The sequence below is a fragment of the Myotis yumanensis genome, unplaced genomic scaffold (genome assembly GCF_028538775.1).
Source record: "Myotis yumanensis isolate MYYU_CA2020_CCGP unplaced genomic scaffold, mMyoYum1.0.hap1 SCAF_4, whole genome shotgun sequence".
Taxonomy (NCBI): domain Eukaryota; kingdom Metazoa; phylum Chordata; class Mammalia; order Chiroptera; family Vespertilionidae; genus Myotis; species Myotis yumanensis.
Genome location: NW_027223755.1, coordinates 6,062,673 through 6,086,415, shown reverse-complemented (window position 1 = coordinate 6,086,415; position 23,743 = coordinate 6,062,673). Strand labels below are relative to the sequence as shown.

The following is a 23,743-nucleotide window of genomic DNA, read 5'->3' as shown; positions in this document are numbered from 1 at the left end:
GGAAGTGAATTAAAAACAGTTGAGTTAGTATGTGCAGTGTTTCTATTGTTCCAGAAGGAAGGAAGTACAGTGCATATAGGAGTTATGAAATGCAAATTGTATAATTTCAGTGATTCCACTTATGAGTTAAAGATCAGTGGTAAAACTCATGTGAATATCTAAAATTTTAATTTTTCTTTGCTTAGAACATTAAATAGCAGATAAAATACACCACAATATGGGAGAAATTGCAGAAATAAGAAAGGAAGTTGATACTTTAATATCCCAAATGGCACTCTTTTCCTATTTTTTGAGCAAAGGAATTTTATTTTGCCCTAGGCCTCACAAATTATCTAGCTATCCATGTCTTTTCCCTAACTATCTTCACTATAGAAGTTGATAAAACTTTAAGCTTGATTTTCCCAGTCTCCCTTGCACCTAGCAGTGGCCATGAGGCATAGCTGAAGTCCACCCGGAATCCTTGGGAACAACTGAAATGCCCAGAACAAAGAGAAGACATTGAATTGTGCTGCCTTTTCCCTTTCTGCTCTCCTTCTTTGGAGCTATGCAGCCATTTTGTGACTATTAGGAGCCAAAAGGCTATAAAAGTTGGAGGGAAAAGTCTGTGTCTTTGAGGGCCTTGTTGAGCTAAAACCAGCAGCCATTAATCTAGATTTTTTTTATGTGGGAAGAATAGCCCCTACTAATTTTAGTCACTGAGTAGCCCATACTCTCATCTTCCCAGAGATGGGCACTCATATGATTCAGCACACCAGAGAGAGTTAGTAATTAAGTACACAGTTCCAGAGAAGTAAGGGCAAACAGGGTCCTTCATTGGGTGAGTTGACACGTGGCTGGTCCTTGTCCATCAGCATTGCTGTAATTAGGACATGTTAACAGGCTGTGGCCAGTTCACAGCCTTGTATATGTTCATGTCCTGCCCATCAGCTTAGAACATGGGTCTTAGTTATTTTGAATGGAAGGGAATTAGTTAAAACCTTTCCCAGCAGGAGGCAGGTGTTTTAGTATTTAGCAATCTCCTCCAGGGGTAATAGCTTGACTATTTGCCAGGGGCTTTTGGGGAGCTCCCATCTCTCACCAGAAAACTTTGTATTGAACCTTTTCGGGAATTTGGGTCAGAGTCCTCACTCATCAGTTTATTGCAAAGTCAACAAACTCCTGAGTTAGCTTTGTCCTCTGTGCTTCCCCCTCCCTGCTTTTAGCACAGGAAAGACAGAACTGCTCTCTCTGGACACCACAGATAACATTTTGATGGAAGAGTTGAAATCACTTACTGAAAAGATCTCCCTACCACAACACTCAGTTTTACAATGAAATACCATGGAAACCACTCTCTGAAGAGGTGGAGCAGATCACAGCCATTCTCAGACACGATGGGGCAGAAACAGAGCCCACCTCACAGGGTAACGATATCTACAGAATGACATTCTGTTGTGTAAATGGTAAAGCACCTCACAAATGCAAGATCATCTTGAGAAAATCAATCCCTTTTCTTTTTGTGTTGCCTTTGTGTGAGACATTTGGGAGCACGATGACTGTTCAAGTTCAGCTTTTAGCTTAGATCTCTCTGATGCCTAACTGAAACCCTCTTCCACGTAGAGGAGGGTTACCATAAAAGATGGACATCTGGCACCCAGGTCCGAGTAGCACCCGTGACTAGAGAGATGATAAAGAAGAGGTCTGTTTCCACTTTGCTGGGACACTTCAGTAAGCACCTTCCTGCTTGGTCAACAGTAGTTCCCATTATGCTGAAATCGGTGCCCTCCTCTAGCACACACGAGCAAGAGTTAATCTCTGGCAAGATCTCACAGAAGCCACCTGGAAATGGTACACGGGCTCAGTGGGTTAGACACACTGCAGACATCTGGATACATCAGGTAATTTGTGCAACATGCTCTAATCAGCAACCATCTTCACCTGTGGCTTTCTGGAAGCTGCTTTTGTGTGGAGTATGTTTCTCTATATTCTACTCGTGTTGTCAGAAAGAGCAAATGTTCAGGTAAGGGGAAAGGTAAACAGTAATATCGAATGTCCCATAACAGTCAAAACAAATCAGTGACACCTCCCACCTCCACCATACACACATACCAAATTCTTCTTATTCTTAGAGGAATCAAGTTTAGCACCAACACTTCTGTACCCAAGCAAGGCCTGCCTTGGGGTCATCTTCCTCAAACATCTAGGTCTTCTTGAAAAGAATGAGAGCCTCGAACTTTTATACAGAGGAGAGTGTTTATGGGTGTCCTAGGTTTAAAAATAACTGATCATTGGCCAGCCCACCTCATACAGAAGCACTCCTGAATGGCCTGCGCCAGCCTGAGCCAGTCCAAGGCTGTGTCTTGGTGAGGTCAAACAAGAACAAGAACAAGCAAAGAGTAAAAGGTGAGAGCCAAGAGTTCACTATTGAGTGATGTTTATTCCTGACGTCAGTTGAGGTTGTGCTGGTACAGGGCTTATCCACTGGATTCCCATTAATCTCCCAGGAAGGAGGGATGTAGGTCTGAGAGAGGAGAATAAGGAATTGAAAGGTATCAGATGATAATTTATTTATGGTCCTATTTAATGCATCTCCACTTCCTCTTCATCTTTATGACAATTCACAATGCATAATAACTAACATTTCTTCCTTAGGTATATTTTATATCTTGACCCTAGTACATCAACACAGAACAGGGGTTATATATTAGAATAAACTGATGGTAACACATGAGATTCTGCCATTCCAGTTTATTGAAATGAGTAAATTTATAGCTTTATTCGCATACAGAAAGTGCACAAGAAAACAAGTATGTATAAAATATTTATGTGGCTGATCATCACTTTAAAAATTTTTTCTACTTTCAAAAATTCAACTATCTAGAAATAATAGCCTCCAGTTTAGCACATGTAGGTATTTGGACATATAAAATACTATTTCAAGTCTGTGTTTATAATGGCTGAGTAGGAAGCCAGATGGAAAATTATGCCAAATTTGAGGAGCTATTACCATTAAACATAAAACCATGGGAATTTAGCTTGGACTAGTTGGGGCTAATCAATAGAGATTCATGAGGCCAGCATCTTATTTAGATAGTAAGCAGTCATCCTCTTCTTCTACCTAAAAGTTACATTGTATGTGGTTGATTAACACCCACAAGAACCTGAGCATTCGGGGTCAAGAGACAACATTAAAAACCCAACATAAACAAACAAAACTCATTTTGGCAAGAACCAACCCTCCAGAATTGTGCTAGCAATAGGACTGAAAGTGAACTGGGCAGTTTCCAAGGTTAAAGGAGAAAAATATTTCAGACATTAGGTTTGCAATGATAGGAGGAAACAATTGTTCTGCAGGTTCTTGTGTATGTTTTTTTTTTTCCTATCGATCTTCCAATTAACTATGAGGTTGTGGTTTCCAGAAAGCTTTCCAGTTACTTGATCAAGCTCTAGCATAACCCCAAATAAGCACCTAACACATTTGGCACAATCACATTTCACTTTGTGATGTGTTGTCCTTCATTACTGAGTCGAGTTCAGGTTTTCTTCAACATTAACTGCTCTCCTGAAACTTCAGCTCAAGAGGATGGCCCCCTATTCCACAGAAAGGATAAAGGCTGTCCCATTTGCAATTCTAGTTGCTGGGATTAGCAATTACTGAGAAGGTGACAAGAGTTCAGATCTGTGAATCATTAGATATTTTGCCCCACAAAACTCCATTTCTTGTGAAAAGGAAGTGATATGAACCCAGGAGCAAAACTGATTGAAAAGAGAATCAAAGGGAAAAGGAGAGGAGACACGAATAATGCATTTCCCTCATTGGCAAGAGCTAGCAGACTGGAGAAAGGATACTCTCGCCCTTGAGAAAAATATGATCTTCAGAAAGAGGAGAAGTTATATCTTTAAAAAGGTTCTTGGGTGTGTCGGATTCCAAAGTGCCTACAGAGAAGTTGGACTTGCTTCGATTTTACTTTAAAAATTCTCTGGAAGTGATGGTGTGAAGCAAGATTTAAGAAGGTGCCCTGCTTGACTACAATTTTTAGGTTTTATGCTCTAAAACGGAACCCCCAAACAACCTTGAACAGTAAGGATTTTAAAATTTATTCAAAGCAGTCTGATCTGAGGGGTGGCTGCATTGCACAACCAGAGGGTACATGGTAGAATGTTCTAGAAGGTTTTAGGGACACAATAGGCAAGGGCTCAGGTAGGGAAACTACTTCATTTATATTTAAGCTAGAGTGTTTAGATTCTTAATTTATTTAAAGCTATAAGATTCAGTTTAGCGTTAACCTAAACAGAAAGTGAGAGACACTTTACAGGTGGAAGAGGCAGCAAGAAATAAGGCAGCAGATAATACGCAAAGCTGGAACAAGGGCAGAGGTCAGGACTAGTGTGGCAATCAGCTTTGTCCTTGACTGCTAAGGCCAACCTTTCTGTTCCTCTGGATAGCCAGCAAGCCAAGTTCCTAGAGAAGTACGGAGAAGAGAAAACCTGTGGTTAGAATTTTTGGATTGAATATCAGTGTATTAAATATCAAGCCATTATTTAAAATGTCAGTAACAGTATCTCCTAGGGCTGATGCAAGAGGGTTAAATAAGATAATAAATGTAGAACCTGTAATAAAGTGCCTAACACAAGTGATCAATAATGTTAGCTATTTTCTCCCATGATGCTTCCCCTCCCAATCTGTTAGTTTAGCAGATTGACCAAGATTATTCTTCCTTCAAGACCTAAAGAAAAAGGAGCCTCCAAAGAGAACTCTAGTCAATTCAATTTAGTGCAAACAGTTCTCCCACACTCCTAGTGTAGTTTGTATTTTTCTATTTGTTCAATGCTTCTCCTGGAGAGGAGGGTGAGGAATGAGTCTCTGCTAAGACTTCTAGCCCTTCAATATATTACACTGTCTTATTAGCATTACAAACCACCTGGATGTTTGTTAAAACCAAGCTTTTCTCTTCAGCACCACACAGGGATACTTTAGGGCAAGGGTGGGCTCTGGAATTTGCCTTTCCAAAAATCTCACCCAGTTCTCTGAAGCTGATTTTATGAAAAAGCCCGTAAGAAACACTCTAACTGTAGCAACGCATTGAGGGGGAGGTGATCCAAATTGCAAATAAACTCAGTCTTATTGTTGTCAGATAGAAGATGGTTCTTTTCACTCTTTCTATGGGTCTCCTGAGCCAGCTATGCCCATCTCCTAAATGCAGATATACCTCCTTCCCTCCACTAACTTCAATCTTTTAATGTCAATCAAAGTTGCTTCCACTCACTGTTGAGAAAGAAAGGGTGGTTACATCAATAACTTACTTAGGATGAATCCGCTAGTGGGAAGGATCAACTTTCAAACTCATCGGCACTGACACTGTTTTTGAAGGAGGTATTGGCAACTGTCCCATTTTGGGATTTAATGCCATCAGACTATTTAAGACTAGCTTTGAAGGCCCTCACAAAGGAATAAGCACTGATTTGGGAGGCAGAGTATTGTGATCATTACCTCTTTAGCTGACCTGTTTTGTGGCTTTGGAAGGTCTACAGATTTTGAACCTTCTATAGCAGTGATTTTCAACCAGTATGCCAGAATTCTTAAAATATGCAATATCTGACTATTTAGTCAGGGGCACTGACCTCTTTTCCCTTAGATTTTCAAAAAAATGACAACAGCCAACACTACAATAGCCATCCAGTACAAATGAATCAAAATTATACCTATTTTTTTGTCAGACAGGCAAAAAATATAGTATTTTTTTGTGTGTCACAGTATTTTAGTAATTACTTTAGATGTGCCATGAAATGAAAAAGGTTGAAAACCGCTGTTCTATTGGAATCAAGTAATTACCAGGATGCTTTCTAATCACTTAAATATGAAGGTAAAACAAAACAAAACTAGAAAGCTGTAGGTGTTATGTTTTACTTCCATAGATACCTGAAATATCAAAAACACAGGATATGGTAGAAATCCACATGCCCAGGGGTCTATTACTACTTTTGATATATCCTATATAATAAAGGGCTAATATGCAAATTGACCAAATGGTGGAACGACAGATCACTGTGAGGCACACTGACCACCAGGGGGCAGACCCTCAATGCAGGAGATGCCCCCTGGTGGTCAGTGCGCTCTACAGGGGGAGCACCGCTCAGCCAGAAGCCGGGCTCACTGCTGGGGAGTGCAGCTGCAGTGCCAGGAGCCTCTCCCGCCTCCGCAGCAGTGTTAAGGATGTCCAACTGCTAGCTTAGGCCCTCTCCCTGGGAGCGGGCCTAAGCCAGCAGTCGGACATCCCCTGAGGGGTCCCAGTCTGTGAGAGGGTGCAGGCCGGGCTGAGGGACCCTCCACCCCCCCTTCACCCCCCCCTCCCCGAGTGCATGAATTTCATGCACTGGGCCTCTAGTATGTATATGTGTGTATATATATATGTACATATACACATACATATACATATACATATACATATACATATACATATATACATATATATATGAACACCAGCATAGTCATTATAAAAGTAGCTAAGTATAGATTTTCATGTCTATTACTTCTAAATAACAGAGACTGAACCTCTTCCCAATTCTAAAATTGAAATTTCATCCTCACCCCCTATGCCACCCTACTTACAGAAGTTACGCAAAAGGACTTCCGAAAGGATCCCTATATACATCGGGAGATGCAGGTTGAGGAGAAGTCATCTATGGAGATACAACCAACCAATCAATAAGTATACTTATAGTTATAAGAAAAAAAATACTTAAGACTTCTTTAATTTCTTTAAAATTCACATAGGTCACAGAAGGGTCTACAATGATTTATATTTGTCAGCTTGTAACTGGTGGTGTATATTTATTATTTACATCAAAATCAAGGTTCAGGTAGATTATGTTTGCTTCCCTAGAATGGGAAGTATTTCTTTTTCTTTTTGAGCTAAAGAATCATGGGTAAGAAACAAGGAACTTAAATCTATGAAAGATTTTTTAAATATAGTACTTTGGTTTGATTTTCTCTTCAAATGTTTTTATGAGCCATGTTCAATGAGATACAAAAGACTTTTTCTATATGATATTCATTTCTCAAGTTTAGAATAGGCAGCCCTGCAAAAATCACCTTCCCCCAGTTTCAGCTGATTACATGGTGGTTCTTAATGATAAATCTTATTCAACTGTCCTTTATCATCACAGGATTGTTATACCTACAAGCAAGGTTAACTGCGGAGGCAGTAGCTCTATGTGGCAACACTATGATTGACAGCTTGCAGCAGCTGATACTTACAGAGGCTTGTGACGAGCTGAAAGCATTTTTAGAGAAAGGGTTCTCAAAGGCATTGTCAGAAGAGTTGGTAACTGGCGGGGCACCTTGTCTGGGAGCTGGCTTTGGTGGTTCTAGAAGGTGAAAAACCCAAGTAATCAGTAGACAAGCTTTCCTCAAATACAGGCAGCAGCCCCTGGTCAGGCTTATCTTAGAAAGTGAGTTCCATGTCTTTGAAATGTTCATCAATGGAGCAAACATCACCACCACATACGAGGGTTCCCAATTACTACAGGCAATTCCATCCCTCTCAAAAGAGGACACCATGCATATTGATTGACTTAAAGTGAAAGAGCTTCAGATTCCCCACTGGAGGCCATGGAGCTTGGTGGAGGCTTTCCTATACAGCCCTCCAGCTACCAGCACCCATTGCCTATCAATAGCTCTTGGCAGCCCTCAAGATTTGTCACAAGAGGGCAGCACAGGGCCAGACCTTTTCTAGTGAGGTGAATAGTTAGCTTCATAAGGTAAATGGTTAAGTTGTCTCCATAACCACTGATTAGGCTATTGGTGGGTGGGAGAGTTTTCTTCTGATGGATTCTGTGGGCCCATATGAAGGGGGAATACTAGTACTTGTTGGCACAGTAGATGGAGAAGTGGGTAGCTTACCATTGATCTTTTTCAATAGTTGGTTAGCATCGAAGTCATCGTGGTCTGCATTCTCCTGAGGAATGCCCACCTTGCTGTTGAAATAACTCGAGAAGGCACTTGAAGTCCCCGAGGAGGGCTGGTCTCCCTTCCTCGCGGGGACCGGAGGCTGCCGCAGTTGTAAGTCCTTAAACATTTCTTTCACTTCCTTGACTTCTTGATCCCCGAGGGGGTCCAAAGCAACGAAGGCATTGGTGGAGATGTCCTTTGGAGGGCCAGTTCTGGGAGGCGGTTGAGGAGGAGTGACCAGGAGAGAGGAGAGCATAGGAGGGGACTGGGAAGACACAGCAGGAACTGGAAAAATATTGCTCTGAAAAGGATTCCCCAGAGGGCTGGCTGATGACCAAGTATTGGGTGACACAGATGCTGATGGGCCCCAAACAACAGGGGCTGGAGGGGGAGTTGAGGCTGCAAAGGATGAAGGCTGGTTCCAACCTGCAACCGCCGGGCTTGTGGTAAAAACCATTGGTTGACTGAATCCGGCAGGCTGAGCACCCATCATGGCTCCTGGGACCATGGAAGGGGACTGATTGAACACGAGAGATGGCGGGCTCCATGGTCCTGTGTGAGGCGGTGTGATTGCGACACCACCTGAAGGAAGTGAGAGAAAGAACTTATCAGGAGACAAGCTCAAAGAGGATTTCTGAGTTTCAGAAAACAACTTTCCCGGAAGCATTTATAAAGCATCTACATGGCCAATGCCTTCATTCAGCCTTGAGGCTGGCATGGAAATGAAGGCTCAGGTTACCAGGAGGTTAACGAGCTGATACAGTATAGCTGGTATCCAAATGCAGGTGGCATTTTGATGCCCTTTCTTTCTACCACATCTTTTTGCTTCATTGGAAGAGTAACACAGACCGTAAGTACCGAGTCATGAAAAAATGGGCCCCCCTCGTACATACACTGGTGTATTTTAAACAGCTAGAACCGAGCCTGTCAACACTATGAATACATTTACGTATACAAACCATGCTGATTATGAAGTAGCTAATTAAGATAAACCATAGGGCACTCTGAGTCACTGATTCCATCTTTCCATTTGGCAGCTGGCTACTGTCTGAGTCTTATGGAAAGCAGCTATCACGCATGTGCCTTAGGCCTCAACATGCTAATGCCCTAAAGAAACCATTTCAGAGTTGCCTTGCTTTTAAATGCTGCCAAGGTTGATACAGCTATACAAAAGGATGGTAAAATTTGGTTGGTGCCAAGATACTTTCAGGTTTTTCTATATGAACATGGAGAAAAGGCCAGTTATCCTGGGAGAGCTGTTTCAAATAAAAGTGCTTCCTGCCATGTGTCACTCACTAAACTTGGCCAGAAGTTAGAACATGGTATGCAAAAGAGGAGGGGAGGGAGAAGACCCCGTGGAGCAAAAACACCTTTGAGGTAACCAATGTCTTGTGCCCAGGGGTCTGATCTCTGCGGGGAACGCCCCGTGGCCTGCATCCCTGTCACATTGATTAGGAGTTAGTGAAACCACTGCAGTCCAAGTCTCTCCAATGTTGGCCCCTCTTCTTGAGAAGCTTGTTCCCCACATCTTGTTCAGAGACGGAGGGCATCGTCTCTCCTGCTTCTTCCCAAGTGTATTAATGACCCAGCAAAACTGTCACCACTAGCAGCCCTATTCACGAATGATGCTTGGCTCTCAAAACCTACTTGCTCTGAGCTTTGGGGCAGGGCATTCTTTCATCATGAAAGTGCTCTAACCCAACGAAGGGCCTTGAACTTGGGTTAGGGATGTTTCTGTTTCCAAAGTGAGAAATGTTTTGAAAATGGTATTCGGGGGCTGATGAAGCAGGGTATTCTGTCTTGAACTTTTCTAGTATTAGAGGTTGGTGTTCCTTGACTCAACTCTACCACCATGAACATCAGCCATCTGGCCACGAGCACACGGTGTGCTCATGGAGAGCAGTGGGTTTCGGGAAAGGCCATCTTACTAAGTTAACACCCTTATTTCTGAGGGGAGGGAACTGGGTACAAGAATATTAATGATTAAAGTTGGGAAAGTCACAGTTTGCGACAGTAGAGACGAAAACTCAGGCATACTGGCTCCAAACCCAGCAGCCTATCCTCCTGTTCTGCCTCTTTGGCATCAAGAAACAGGACTATTTTTTTTAATTGAATGTTAATTGCAAATATTTATTGTACAGATACAGCTTTAGACTTCATTTACACTAAAAGTATATACATATTCCCTTCACAATGAATCGAAGGGAAAGTTATCTTAGATGGTAGGCTTCTAAAAGGGAGCTGAGTTTGGACCGAGTTATCTCTAGCATTTTCAAACAAATTTATTTAAATTCTATTACTGAAACCCAGAGTCACTCAGTAATAATTTACACCAGATGGATGTGCAAATTGGGTAGAATTTTATCATCTTTCATGTTGAACGGCTTGCCTTCCCTTAGGAAAGTGTGTGGCTTTAGACATAGGTGGTATTAGTGGGAGTGGTGGTAAAAGAGAAAAATATTAAATTTGCCAGGAAATAAAGACTTTCCCAATATATACTTATGCCAGCCTTCATTCCCATCTACAAGATTCCATGTGTTGTGTTACCAAGATACTTAAGGCCCTGCTGGAAAAAGTAGAGGCAAGAGGTAAAAAAAGAAAAAAAAAGAGAGTTTCAGTTAAAAAAAAGTTCATTTTATTATATTCTGATTCTAGATGAAAACACAGGGTAGCAAGTCAAAACTGAAGGCTCAGCTTTTTACAACCCCTTCTCCCCACCCCCCATTCTCCAGAGGAGAGAGTTCCCCCAGCTGGGGCCAGCGGAAGCCAGACCTACCACCTTCCAGGGTTTGGCGGAGGATCCCTGCTAGTGGACAGGGGCTATACTGTGGAGCTCAGTTTGAGTCCCATGTCCAAACTTGGAAGAATCATCAGTATTCTGCAGTTGTATACCCCAAGGCCTCAACAGGGGCTCCTAGCCAAAAAGCTTCACTTCGTCTGAATAAATGAACAGTTATAGGGTCCAGCTGTATTTTCAGGCTGACTTGTTCAATATTGGCTGTGAAAATTCTTCGGGGCATGATATCAGACTACAAAGCTCTGTGATGTGATCTGGCCACAGACACTGCCTGCAAGCTCCCTACCCTTCTGCAAGGAAAAACATCAACCAGCTCCACTTGGGGGTGCAGGGAAAAGAGCAACGAGAAAGGAGGAAGCTCCCAAAAGACATGAAGAGCTCGGGGAGGGTCTCTTGACGGTACCAATGCAAGCAGGGTGCTGGGACAAGCTGGCTTCTCACCCCACATGCATTTCAGCCATCTGGCATCTGGGTAACGACGTTCCTTTTGCTCCCATCCTCCCGATATGATGAAACAGTTAATATGACAGAACTATAGTATGTTCCTTTGCAGGAAAACAGCAGAGAAAAAAACAAAGCAGGGTCCTGATGACTGGCTCTGCAGGAGGCAGAGAGAGATCCCTGATCAACTTGTACAGAACGAGGAAGGGAGCCCTTCGCTGCTTCCTCGGGGACAAAGTCTCTTTGGAGCTCATTGTGGTGCCAAGAAGCAGAAACACAGAGAATCCCCAGCCAGACAGCAAGGTCTGTTATCGGGGTTTCTGAAGACTGTACGACTGAGGCTGTGGACAAAGGGTAGCAGGGCCAGCCCTTAGGCACGTGGCCTTCCCCAGTGTCCTGCCACAGAGTGGCTCAGTGGCTCACAGGAGCTAGTGACACATATATGAATGGCAGCACCAGCACATCCTAGTTATCAGAAAAAGTCCCACCTCTTCCCTTATCTCTATGCTCTTTTCAACGTCACATTTACAGCATTTACTTCTTACTCTATTAAGACACTCAGCTCGCCAGAATATTGGCAAGGAGCTCCTAAGGCTTAAGTATGCAGAGGCAGATAGGATCTATGCCTGTCCACACCCTCCAGATACCAGGGGTGGAGCTGGGCTCAGAAACTAGGACTTTCATTCTATGACTTACACTTGCTTCACACTTTACTTATATCCCTCACAGGGTATATGTCCCTTCTAAGAGGGGTAGCTGTTTAATAGGGAAGAGGGCTTCAAGCTAGAAATGGCAACTTACATGGAAGACATGCACGTTCTTACTTTTCTAATAGAGACGATAAACAAGGCTCTGTCATCTTAGCCCCATTTCTCCAATGAAGCTGGGCTGTGTTTCAGAACCCCTCATAATTGTCTTTAGTGAGCAGTTGGTTCAAATAAGTACAATATTGAAAATGGATTTCTTCTCACATTCCAATTCAAGAAGCCAAATTTCATTTACATCCAAGGGTACCAAATGGGGGTGAGGTTGTACAGAAGGAAGAGTGGGAGAAAGGCTCTCTAAGATGCTCCAGTTTTATGCCCCTGAAACCTCTAAGGATATGAAGTGCCTTCCTTCTAGGCATTATCGTCCTGGGAGTGAAAATAACAGAGTCAAACCTGACTCGATCTCGGGCCCTTACCTAGACCTGCTAGGGGTCCCACAGGGGGAGAAACACTGGTCTTGAAGAGATCCAGAGGGTTGGTCTGTGGGGTTGCAGATTGTCCCGTAGGTGATGCCTGGCCTGGAGGTTCTGAGTCCGGAGGAGCAAAGATGTCTGATGTCAGCAAGTCATTTGCTGGAGACTGACAGGGTAGAGGGGGACATAAAGGAGTTACTCAGCATCAGAGAGATTCAGTGTCATTCTGTCTCCTACTCTGTACCTCAAATCGGGGACCACACAGAAAAACCACTTCCTATACTGATGGACTACCACAAAACACCAACCAACCAACCAACCAAAGCAAAAGGACAAGGATCCCTGCAATGGGCAGGAGATGAGGTCTTGGACTCTCAAAGTGAAATCTAATTTACTTATTTACACATTTGTGTCTGCCTGGTCTCCTTGCCAGCTAAAAGCTTGAAGCTGGGAAAGGGACAGTTATAAATAAGTAGCTTAAATGTGTTTGACCATTCTAGTGGGTTTGAATCAGCCTGCATGGCCTTGATACACTAGTCTATTCATTAGGCCAGCCTACATATTCCAAAGAGATTAAAAAATAATACTTAACAGAAACCACATTTTAAATTGCTTTTGAATGAAGTGGTAACAGTAAATACAGGTTTCTTTTAAGACGATGGATTATTCAGTCAACTTTTAATAGAGACAAACTCAAGAATTTGATGCCCCCACCTTGGTCATTAGCACAACCTGAGGGGTGTGTGCGGGGCGTGTGGGGAAAGTCTGGATAAGGGGAATCACAAGAACCCTTGCCCTCCGCTCCCAAAACGTGACCATCAAACTTACCAGAGGCACAGAAGCATAGCAGCATTAAAAATGGAAAAAAACTTGTGTTTAGTTAATAATAAGAGACAAGACATGCAGAGGGAAAGCAGGCGGCGACAACGCTGCTGAGCACGAAGCTTTGAAAGGGTGGTGATTAGAGGAAGGTATTCCAGGGATGACAGGCTCACCCCACCTTCTATATAGAGTACAGCCACACAGGAAACTACAATAGCAGCAGGAAAGACAGCTGGCCTCAGACCACCCTGGGACAGCGAACATGCATTCTGCCCACGGACATGCGGAGAAGACAATTCACCTTGGCAGTCCTTCTGCCTCTTCCTGGTTTGGTACTCTGTGGAGGTGGGATAATGGCTATGGAGTCATGTGTGGAGGACTGGACAGAGCTCTCCAAGTCCTGCTTTAGGCCATTTGGCACGGGCAGTCCTTTGGGAGGGCTTCCCACAAAAGGGTTCGGGGAGGATTTGACATGGAAGCCGTTCTGTTCTCTGTCAGAGACCCCATTCTGAGTTCTCACTGCTGGCTGGGTTTGCGGGCTGGAGAGGGGCCACGGGTCTGCCTGAGCTTCCTGCTTGCCAGTCCGGTTAGAGATCTGGTCAAACTGCTGACCAAAGTAATCAACATCCCCATTCAGGGGCCCATTACTCAGCGGAGTAGACAAGCCACTCAGATTCTCTGTCTTCTGATCTGGAGATTTGAGAGAATCAAATGAAGAGGGTGGCGATTGGTCCTGCTGTGCAAAAGGATCATCACGGAAAGGGTCGGGATTGGGGGTGGGAAAGAAATGGAGATTGGCAGGAAAGGCATTTTCGGGCAAGAAAGACGCCTGAGGCTTTGGTCGAGGAAGAGAGGAGGAGGTGATGCCGTTTGTTAATGAATTTTCTCTTAAAGAATTCTGATTGGTGTTGATTTCAGAGTTTAGATCCACTAACAGGATATCTTTGCTTTCCTATCACATTTGGAAAGAGAAAAAAAAAAAAGAGAGAAAGAAAGTGTTAGTCCATGTTGTGACTTCAAATGAAAAAGCTACATAAAATGAGCAGGCTTATCACAATTCCCGTGAGATTGTGGTTTTTGACAAACAGGTTGATGATGATCTTCTCCCATCCCCTCGGTGAGTGCATTTTCCAGTTGAATAGGTCCTCCCTCCCCCTTCCCCACCTGTGCCTGTTTATGTCTCAACTTCATTGACCCCTTAATTAAATGAAATCTTACTGTTGTTTATATCATTCATGTCACTGATCACCCTTACAGACTGGCTGAGTTCATGATCATAGTTGTTTCAATTCATGTCTTTGAAAGTCTTAAAGGAATTCACTGTGAGTCACTCCAAGTGATTAAGTATATAGAGCTTGAAGGTAAGACTAGACTTCAGAAGCCCTGCCCAGCTTCCTGCCTGATATCTTTGCTTTCCTATCACTGTACCCCAGTCATGTAACATCACCTCTCCAAATAAGCGCACTTACTGGCTAATATATTCATATTTTGCAGTTCTGGCTGTGATGAAGTTTGAGGTCAAATATATCTCCCTATAATTGGTCTTTCCTTGGGCCAATTATAGGGAGATGTCAGGTATGCTTTTTAAAATATTTCAGAATCTTTTTGAAAGTGCTAGCCAAGTTAGATCTCTCATCCTGATCCTCTTAGCCTCTCCTCTGGACACACCCTTTTGTCTACGTCTTTCTAAGAAAGTGATAACCTAAGATAGGGATATAATCTAACAACATCACATTAACCTCTTGTATTTGTGCATTTTTAAAAAATAATATAGCTTAAGCCTTAGCTGGTTGGGCTCCGTGGATAGAGCGTTGGCCTGCGGACCAACGGGTCTCAGGTTTGATTCCAGTCAAGGGCACATGCCTGGGTTGCAGGCTCGGTCCAACATACATGAGGCAGCCAATCAATAATTCCCTCTCATAATTGATGTTTCTATCTCTCTCTTCCTCTCCCTTCCTCTCTGAAATCAATAAAAATATATTCTAAAAAAAATATAGCTTAAGAGTTGCCTGTGTTATAACAGTAATCTCATCTATCTAGAGGATAAATTCAACTAATCTTTGTCTTTAATTTATATATAATCTAGTCTGATTTATGTATAAGGTGGAGATGTGGGTTTAAGAGTTAATTTGAAAGACATACCAAATTCGTAACTCTACAAATTTTATTCCTTATCAGTTTCTGGCATGTTAATTATCTGGGTTCTCAGTTGTAAGATAAGACATCCTTCTTAACATAAGAGCAGCCAATTGGGTCAATCTGCCATGTCTTTATCACTAATTAGGAGCCACCCTGGGACTGAGCTGTCACACTGACAGACCTTCCTCCTAACTGACTTTGGTCCATTAATACTTCAATATGCTGACCACAGAGGAATATAAACCATAAACACCTTTGAAATGGAAGTTGGAATTCTAGCATTGCCCTGAACAGATCACTAAACATTATGATCCTTGAGACAAAAACAACCGTCAGGGAATATAAAATTCTCAAAAAGAAAAAGGAGGCCTGAGCAGGCAGACCTCTTTTGTTTTACGGGAAAAGAATACATTTCTAGAAAGTTTAGACCCCAGATCAGACCTAATTAGTACTCTATCTTTTAGATCTAATTAGTACTTTATCTTAGTTTAGGTATAAACTAAATGCTTAAAAACCAGCTTTTCTTTTTATAACCAGAAGAATTTGTCAGAAGAAAGAGCTTGTCATTAAAATTTTCTTTTAATCAAAGAAACAGAATGGAAGATTTCTTAATGTAGGGATCTTTAACAATCAAAAGGCAGGAAAAGGTACTACAAAAGCTTGTGATTTCAGTATTTATTCATTTATTAGGAGCCACCTCTGGTTAGAACAGTTGGGTATTCACAGCTGGCAGAGTTCTCCTTTGCAAATACTTCAGAAGAAGTTCTTAGGACACCAAACAGGAGCCCCGTGTTAGACTTCGGAATAGTCGGCCTATAAGTGAAATGTATAAGGCTTCCTCAGCTCAGGTCTGTTGCTAATTCAGATTAAGAGTCTATCACATGATCTCACTCATAAGTGGAATCTAATGAACAAAATAAACTGATGAAGAAAATAGATCCAAAGACATAGAAGCATGGAGCAGACTGTTGAAGTTTAGAGGGATGGTGGGGTTGGGGTGGTGTTTGGGGAGAGATTAGCCAAAGACTTTATATGCATATATGCATAACCATGGACACAGACAATAGTGTGAAGGCCTGGGAGTGGGGGGGAGCAGGGAGGAGGGGGTCAATGGGAAATAAAGGGGACATATGCAATACTTTCAACAATAAAGATAAATTTAAAAAAAAGATTGAGTCTAGTTCATAGACTATAATGAAGAGATGCAAGACTCCTCATCCACCTCCTAGGTCAGAGCTTCATGCAATTTTTCCTTGGATGTCAATACTGCATCCACACGGCCATCGTTGGAGGACCCAAGAGACAAACACTAGTGATAGGAGAGTGAAATGCAGTCCCTGCTCTTAGGGAGCTCCAGCAAGTGGGGCAGCAGGCAACCAAGTGGTGTCTGTCCAGAGACGAAGTCTTAACTACTGAACTCCATAGCCTGGCTCTCCTCTAGGCAGCTATGCCACCTAAACATCTCACTGCCAAATCCTGGACTTCCCTACCCAAAGCTTTCTGTGTCTTTCTGTATTAAAATAAGCTTCGTTAGCCAGACCTTCAAACTGACCCACAAGCAGGGGGCGGAATCCAGTTTACATTTAGCCTAACTACTCTATTTTCCTACACATTTAAAAGACCCAGTTCAAGTTCAGATAATTTATAAAGCCTCTTCCCATGGATCCTCTATTTCAGTTTCACCTGTGCCCTTTCTGCATCTTACTTCCACAACACTGTGCCCTGGCCCATCCCTGCACCAGTTCTAACCTCCTTGAAGGTGGACCGTACCTTATGTTCTTCTCATAATAACTCTGAATGATCAACATTTTCATTAGAGCATGTCTTTTTTCTTCTTTTTCTTTTTTCTTTATTTAGATCAGTATGGATGAATATTGTTCAAGTGGTTTTCCAATAAAAATTACATTCTGAGTATGCTACTTAGTTTGCAACATGAGCTTTATTTGTAATGCATAAAACTATTCTGTATAAATGTTGGAGGAGGGACAGGGCCTAACTAGTAAAGTTTAGATAATTGAGATTTATCCTCTCTTCATCCCTTCCAAAGCAACTACTGTAAGATTTGGATCTTTTAAAACATGCTGGTTTTATCAAGTAAAGATAAGTTTATTTTGTGACCTATGAATATAAAGTCAATCTGCAAGAATGCGCTGGCAAAGTCTGACCAGCTCATAATTAATGCTGTTGGAATTCTCTTACTTATTAGATACCATCTACTTTGATGGTATTTATTTCTTTAATGTATTATGAGTTATTGATACACCAAAAATTCGTAAAATGTATGAAGTCTAATATCAACGAGACTCAGGCTTACTCAAGCTGCTTTCTATTTCCTTTTTCCTAACTTTCCAGAAGGCTACAGAAGCAGACAAAGCCGTCAGTGCTTCCTTGCCTACCCCATGGAAACTGCTTCAGAGCTTGAGTGTTCTGATCTCTTTCAATAAACTTGTTTGAATGCCAGTTACACTTGGAAAGCGTGCTTTTCAGACATCGATTTCAGAGCTGGGATGGACCTTCCAGGGCTGTCTAATCCTGTATGTCAAAAAGTTTCTCCTTAGAACGGTAACAGACACTGTGAAGAATGACAGGTTCTACAGACAAGTGAGTTAGGACACACTGCTTTACAGAACCGTGAACAGGCTTCTCTGTGGCGGCTTTGAGGCCTCCATAATGCAGTTATACAGTGTGAATCTCATAGGCTTAGGGGCTGGGAAGTGGGTATCCAGCCCCTGCTCCTTCTCACCTCCAGAGCTTCAGCATTTTATGTGAAGTTTCATGGACCTGGCATTGTCTGCAATACTCTGGGCCAGTGAGACTCACCCAGTCTCTGGTCTGCTGTGGTTTTATTTCCAGTGACCTTCTTGGCCAGACAGGCTTGCTTAATAATTCCCTGATGTCAGAGACCCCTAGACAGACAATGATGTTCTTTTGTCTGGTTGTTGCCTTCTCGTCTTTTATGATCAAGCCTGGAAATTCACTCAGCACTATTAGCTGACCCTCTAAAGCCAGGTAAATACCTTATAATTAACATCCACTAATAAGCTTTTTAATTGGTTTTAATGTTGGTCTCCTCCTTTTTAATTGGCTTTAACAATGTCATTGACATTGTGCATCTCATTGCTGTGCCCGGCAAGTAGCAGGTAGTCAAGAAACTATTAAATAAATAACAGAAGTTGTAAAAAGCCATTCAAAATTACATGGGTAATTTCACTGGAGGCCTGTTTTGGAAAGTCTGAGACTTGGGTCTTGGTGCTGAATTTGAACCTCTTTCTTTGGTAAATTTTTTTTCTTCCAGAATTACCATTTTCTTATCTGTAAAGGAAAATGTCATTCTAGTCTTGATATTAAGAAGATGTGATACACTCTAATATCCTGTAAAAAATGAGAAACTTTTTTTTTGGAAACAAGGACAAGTCTTGGTTAAACATAACGGAGCTTCTGTTTTAAATCTTGCTTCACACCAAGCTTATGCTAACTCACAAAGGAAGAATAAAAAATAAATGGAGCAGCCAGGAGGTTTTACAATTAATCATTTAACAAACATACTTCCTTCAAGTAGGCTTATGCCAAGAATTATTATTCAACTCCTCCTTCTGATCCTAAGTAATACCAAGAAGGACTACATTGCCTGACCTATGGCTCAGATTTAATCTCCAAGCAATATTAAGTATCTGAATTAGTCCTGATAGGCTCCCATGGTGACTTAAGATGCAAATTTGTTCTAGCAGCCATTTACACTTTATGCAGAAAAAAATCAGCTGCCATGTTCCAAGTTTCAATAAAGATGCTCAAGATTTCTGGTTAATTGCCAATTTGAGTCATAGATGTCATTTCCATTACATTGCAAATTTAAAAACAGACACTTACTGTTGGACTATTTAGGTCAGGAGGTGTAGACATGTCCCCAAACAAATCCATCCGGTCAACAGCCTTAAAAAAGTATTTGGATTAGATTCAGATGTGTCTACTCAAAAAGATTATTTTGAATATTGTCCTAATTGTTTCCTAAACAGACGTTTAGGAAAATAGCCGTCACAATTGAATTTTCATTTAACTAATACAGATTTGATATTGGGCGATTTAGGTCAGGAAGTGTAGACAGGTACCCAAACAAATCCATCTCGTCCAAACTCTTTAAAAAGTATTCGAGCCCCAGCTGGTTTGGCTCAGTGGATAGAGCGTCGGCCTGCATACTGAAGGGTTCCAGGTTTGATTCCACTCAAGGGCACATGCCTGGGTTTCAGGCTTGATCCCCAGTGGGGGCGGAGGGGCATGCAGAGGGCAGCCAATCAATGATTCTTTCTCATCATTGATGTTTCTATCTCTCCCCCTCTCCCTTCCTCTCTGAAATCAATAAAAAAAGTATTTGGATTAGATTTAGATGTCTTTACTAAAAAGATTGCTTTTTATATTAACATCAATGTTAGGGAAATAGTTGTTGCAATTGGATTTTCATACAGATTCTGTCTTTGCAACATCTACAGGAAGTAAAATCCACATTCCAGTAAGCAAGAATCATAAAAAGTCACATACATACCAACTTCAGTTTGTTAGCTTGGTCATCAAGAGTCATTAGGGCCTCGCTTCCATTCTGAAAAGATGGCAAATATTTAAGGGCTTAGTTGGCAAGTTTTAATTTCCTAGTGTGTTGGCTTGCTCAGCGGTTATAATTTTGGTCCTGATCATTCAACCATACGTCTCCCATGACCAGAAGGGTCATGAACACAGAGCAATAAGCCAGAAGGGGAGCATGCTGGGCAGGGAGCAAACAAGGGCTTAATCACGTCCGTCATACATCACAATTCACAAGGAGAGAAGATGCAGTTTTACCTCGACTGCGTTGTTGGCTTCTTCCATCTAAAAAGAAAGACATAAATTCAGTGATCTAGTAATTATAGTTAAAATGAGTTAAATAAAAGGACAAATATACCTATCAGTTCACAGGCATAAGCTAAAGAGACTCTTGCATATTATCTCTGCTCTACAGTCCCCTCCCCTTCTCACATTAATACTGGATTTGAACAGAGTTACTGGCCTTAAACTTGGTAATCCTGTATAGCCTTTAGAATTGATGTGAAGCTTGTAGGGAGGAAAGACCAGAGTCAGGGACTAGAGATAAGTGCTTAATGATAACTCCCATCCATTGCCCTGCTATTTGGGAAGAGGAGCCAATACATTTCTCTACTTCCCATACTTTGGAGATCTACATAGAAGCCAATTCTCCAGACAGGACATATGTTTACATAATGCTCACATATGGTCCTAATACTGTCTTAAGTTTAATAGAACCTGTATTGGGTAGCACTTGCCTTTTTCTTTTCTTCTTCCTTTTTCTTCACGTTATAGATAACTTGAAAAAGGTCCTTAAGATCAATGACTAATGGCTCAGCCTGAAGCAAGAGAGAACATCTTTATCAGTATTTTAATCTTACTATTTCCTTCCCTTTGTCTCCCATCAGTTCTGATTTAGTACTCCCCCCCCTTCTCTTAAAGCTCCTTACTACGTTCCCCTGTTTTATGGGGAATAACCCCTACTCCCATCCCCACCCCCAGATACATAAAAGACAGCAGGGTTAATAAGTACTTAGACCAAACAAGAAACACCACGATAATTTTCCAAGTCCCTCTGCATTTCGAGGAATAATTTGCTATTATTCCATAATCAGCATTCACCTTATAAGAATACTTATTCCAACCATCCTTGTACCACATGCTCCATGGGAATCAATGACATTTCAAAAATGATTCCTTAGACCAGTGGTTCTCAACCTTCCTAATGCTGCGACCCTTTAATATAGTTCCTCATGTTGTGGTGACCCCCAACCATAAAATTATTTTCGTTGCTACTTCATAACTGTAATTTTGCTAATGTTATGAATCGTCATGTAAATATCTGATATGCAGGATGTATTTTCATTGTCACAAATTGAACACAATTAAAGCATAGTGATTAATCACAAAAACAGTATGTAATTATATACGTGTTTTCCGACGGTCTTAGACAACCACTGTGAAAGGGTTGTTTGACCCCCAAAAGGGTCGCGACCCACAGGTTGAGAACCACTGCCTTAGACAAATAAACATAGCTATCCTTATTGTTTATCCCTCCCCCTATCTCCAGTTGTTTCTAGAAAGCTCTCTAGTTGAGAGATGACACTCCTACGTTCCACTGAGGACAAGTCCCCTCCAGGTATACCTCAGGGCTTAGCACTTACCTGCTGCCCTGTTTTTATGGCAAAAAACTGGTGCTGGCCTTCTGCTCCACACACATAACCAAATGCCCGGTTGTCTGTCACATCTCGGGCGATGAAAGAGATCTTATTTACCGGATGTTCGTGCTCTATCACCTGAAAAAGGACAAACACATGATTTACTGGGAAAATTAGCATCTATCTGTAGGCTAGCGCAGCTAAGCATCAGATATATGCAGAGGCTGAATCAACCACTGAGCCACACTGGACAGGTTATTCTTGTATTATTATTTATTAGTTATTTATTATTAATACAATACAACTGAAAACTTACTTTTCTCTACCCCTATATATTAAAATGAGACCCATGCATAGACCTACAATAGCATCACAAACCAAAGGTTAGGATTAATCTAGTTCTTGTATCTGGGGTCGAAAAGAACACCCAAGTGATATTATAGCATAACCGTGTTTATAGACTTGACACATCTATTAGAGGAAATAAATTTCAAGGTAAAGTGACTTAACTCCTCACCCCTACCCTGTTTTCTGCCTTTACATCTGAAGAAGTGATATATACTATTTTTTTTTTCCTACAGAATTTTGAAAAGGAAAAAGGGGAGCTAAAACTTAGTTGCAAATTGTTTGTCAAATTCAGGTGGTCAGAAAAGTGTCAGTGAAAGTGGATTCTTACCCCAGTTTTCTCATCAATTATTTTGATCCCAGAAAGGGAAATGTTGACCCAGATCCTTTGTTTGTGTTGTCCCTGAGACCGACCAGCCGCCGCCATGCCCTGATGAGGTTGGGAAAACAAGAAAACTTAGTTAAAACTACCTTACGATGCTTCTGATACTAAAACTTAAAAGGCAGCTTTGTTTTCAGCTTAATTTACCATCTGTGAAAGGCCTAAGCACCCTGCATAAGAGAGAGCAAGAAGGAATAGAAGGTGTTGAGCCAGGACATCACTAGTTAGTTCTGTGAACTTGGACAAGTCATTTTAATTCTTTGGATCTCAGAGCAGTCACTGGTAAAGACAAGAAGAATGTACTAGAAGTTTTTCAAAGGTGCTACTTCTAGGCCTTGTCTTACTTAACAAGTGTTATCTAATTAGTTTCATGTAGTGTCAGTGCTGGAATTAAAAAATTCAGAAAATCGAAGGTTTAACACTAAGGAGCACCAGTTTCCAGGGAGAGTCCTGACTTTTACCTGAAGACTTCCAAGGTTGAAACAAAGCAAAAGGCATGTGGAGTCCTGCTACACTAGAACAACACTCAGAATATGCAAACAATCTCATGGCTACTCATCAAATGAGGTGCCACTGGATCGATTATGTGATTGGAAAGTTTTCCTCTTGAATAATTGAGATACAGGTAAATACAAACTTCTCATCTAATTCCTCCTGTTGGCCATTTGCCGAAGACAGAGACAAAGCATGCTTTCTGCCTTTTACCTTTAGTTTCATCATAGAATCTTGGCTCATTTTATCTCCTCTTGCATCTGGCACATCATCAATGCCAATTAGCTTGGCCTTGTATTTCACACCATCACCTTTGAATCTGGCCAAAAGATACTCATCCGTCTTTTCTGAGCCTGAGAAAAGAAAGAAATATAGGATAAAGTTTATAAATGTATTTAAATATCAGCCCCATGTGTCATCAAATATGTTACAGAATCTACAAATCAGTGTAGTATAAATCTTGCTTAGACTATGATTGACTAAGTGTGCAATATTCAATCCTTACTCTCACTTCCTTTGAGTAAAACCATGCTCTTTAATACTGTATAAGATGTTGGGATGGAGAGAAAATAAACTCTTAAAGGTGCAAAATGGACTGAATTATGGAAAACTTATGCAACTATGTGAGGTGGGACCTGGGGATATTCATTATAATTTAAAAATACTTTTAAAAAAGAATATAAGGAGAATAATGCTTGTTTTTTAATAAAAAAAAAAATAAGGCACCACACAATTTATCAGCATTTTGAACTGTCAAAAAGGCAAAAGGGAATTATGAGTACATTTCTTTGAAAATCACTTAAGATAATTATCCCATCTTTATAACTTCTTTTGCTTCTCTTAAAAGGCCTGTGTGGTCTCATTTCCATTGCTAAAGTGTAGAAGTGAAAAGCAAGCCAGTCACGGAATATTTTCAAGCTATGAACGATTAAGACTCTGGCACTTTGTAGTGGTACTTCAGGTGGAGAACAAGGCTCGATAAAACAAAGGTCTTTAGTTTTTAAAA

General features: G+C 41.4%; 1 protein-coding gene across 3 annotated transcripts in view; it reads right to left on the bottom strand.

The window, feature by feature from the left end:
- Positions 1-2,712: 2,712 nt before the first annotated feature.
- DAB2 (DAB adaptor protein 2) overlaps positions 2,713-23,743 on the bottom strand; it is a 49,709-nt gene continuing 28,678 nt past the window's right edge. For 2 of the 3 annotated variants that reach the window (XM_070411792.1, XM_070411793.1), the window contains exons 3-15: positions 22,951-23,090; positions 22,195-22,293; positions 21,525-21,656; positions 20,619-20,699; positions 20,140-20,166; positions 19,847-19,900; positions 19,177-19,239; positions 13,472-14,122; positions 12,352-12,514; positions 7,883-8,512; positions 7,238-7,347; positions 6,590-6,660; positions 2,713-4,441 (exon numbers count right to left, since the gene is read on the bottom strand). In XM_070411792.1, the coding sequence (XP_070267893.1) occupies positions 6,595-6,660; positions 7,238-7,347; positions 7,883-8,512; positions 12,352-12,514; positions 13,472-14,122; positions 19,177-19,239; positions 19,847-19,900; positions 20,140-20,166; positions 20,619-20,699; positions 21,525-21,656; positions 22,195-22,293; positions 22,951-23,090 (2,216 nt within the window). In that variant the 3' untranslated portion in view covers positions 2,713-4,441; positions 6,590-6,594. The remainder of the gene's footprint in view (positions 4,442-6,589; positions 6,661-7,237; positions 7,348-7,882; positions 8,513-12,351; positions 12,515-13,471; positions 14,123-19,176; positions 19,240-19,846; positions 19,901-20,139; positions 20,167-20,618; positions 20,700-21,524; positions 21,657-22,194; positions 22,294-22,950; positions 23,091-23,743) is intronic. The other variant, XM_070411791.1, reaches the window with a different exon arrangement.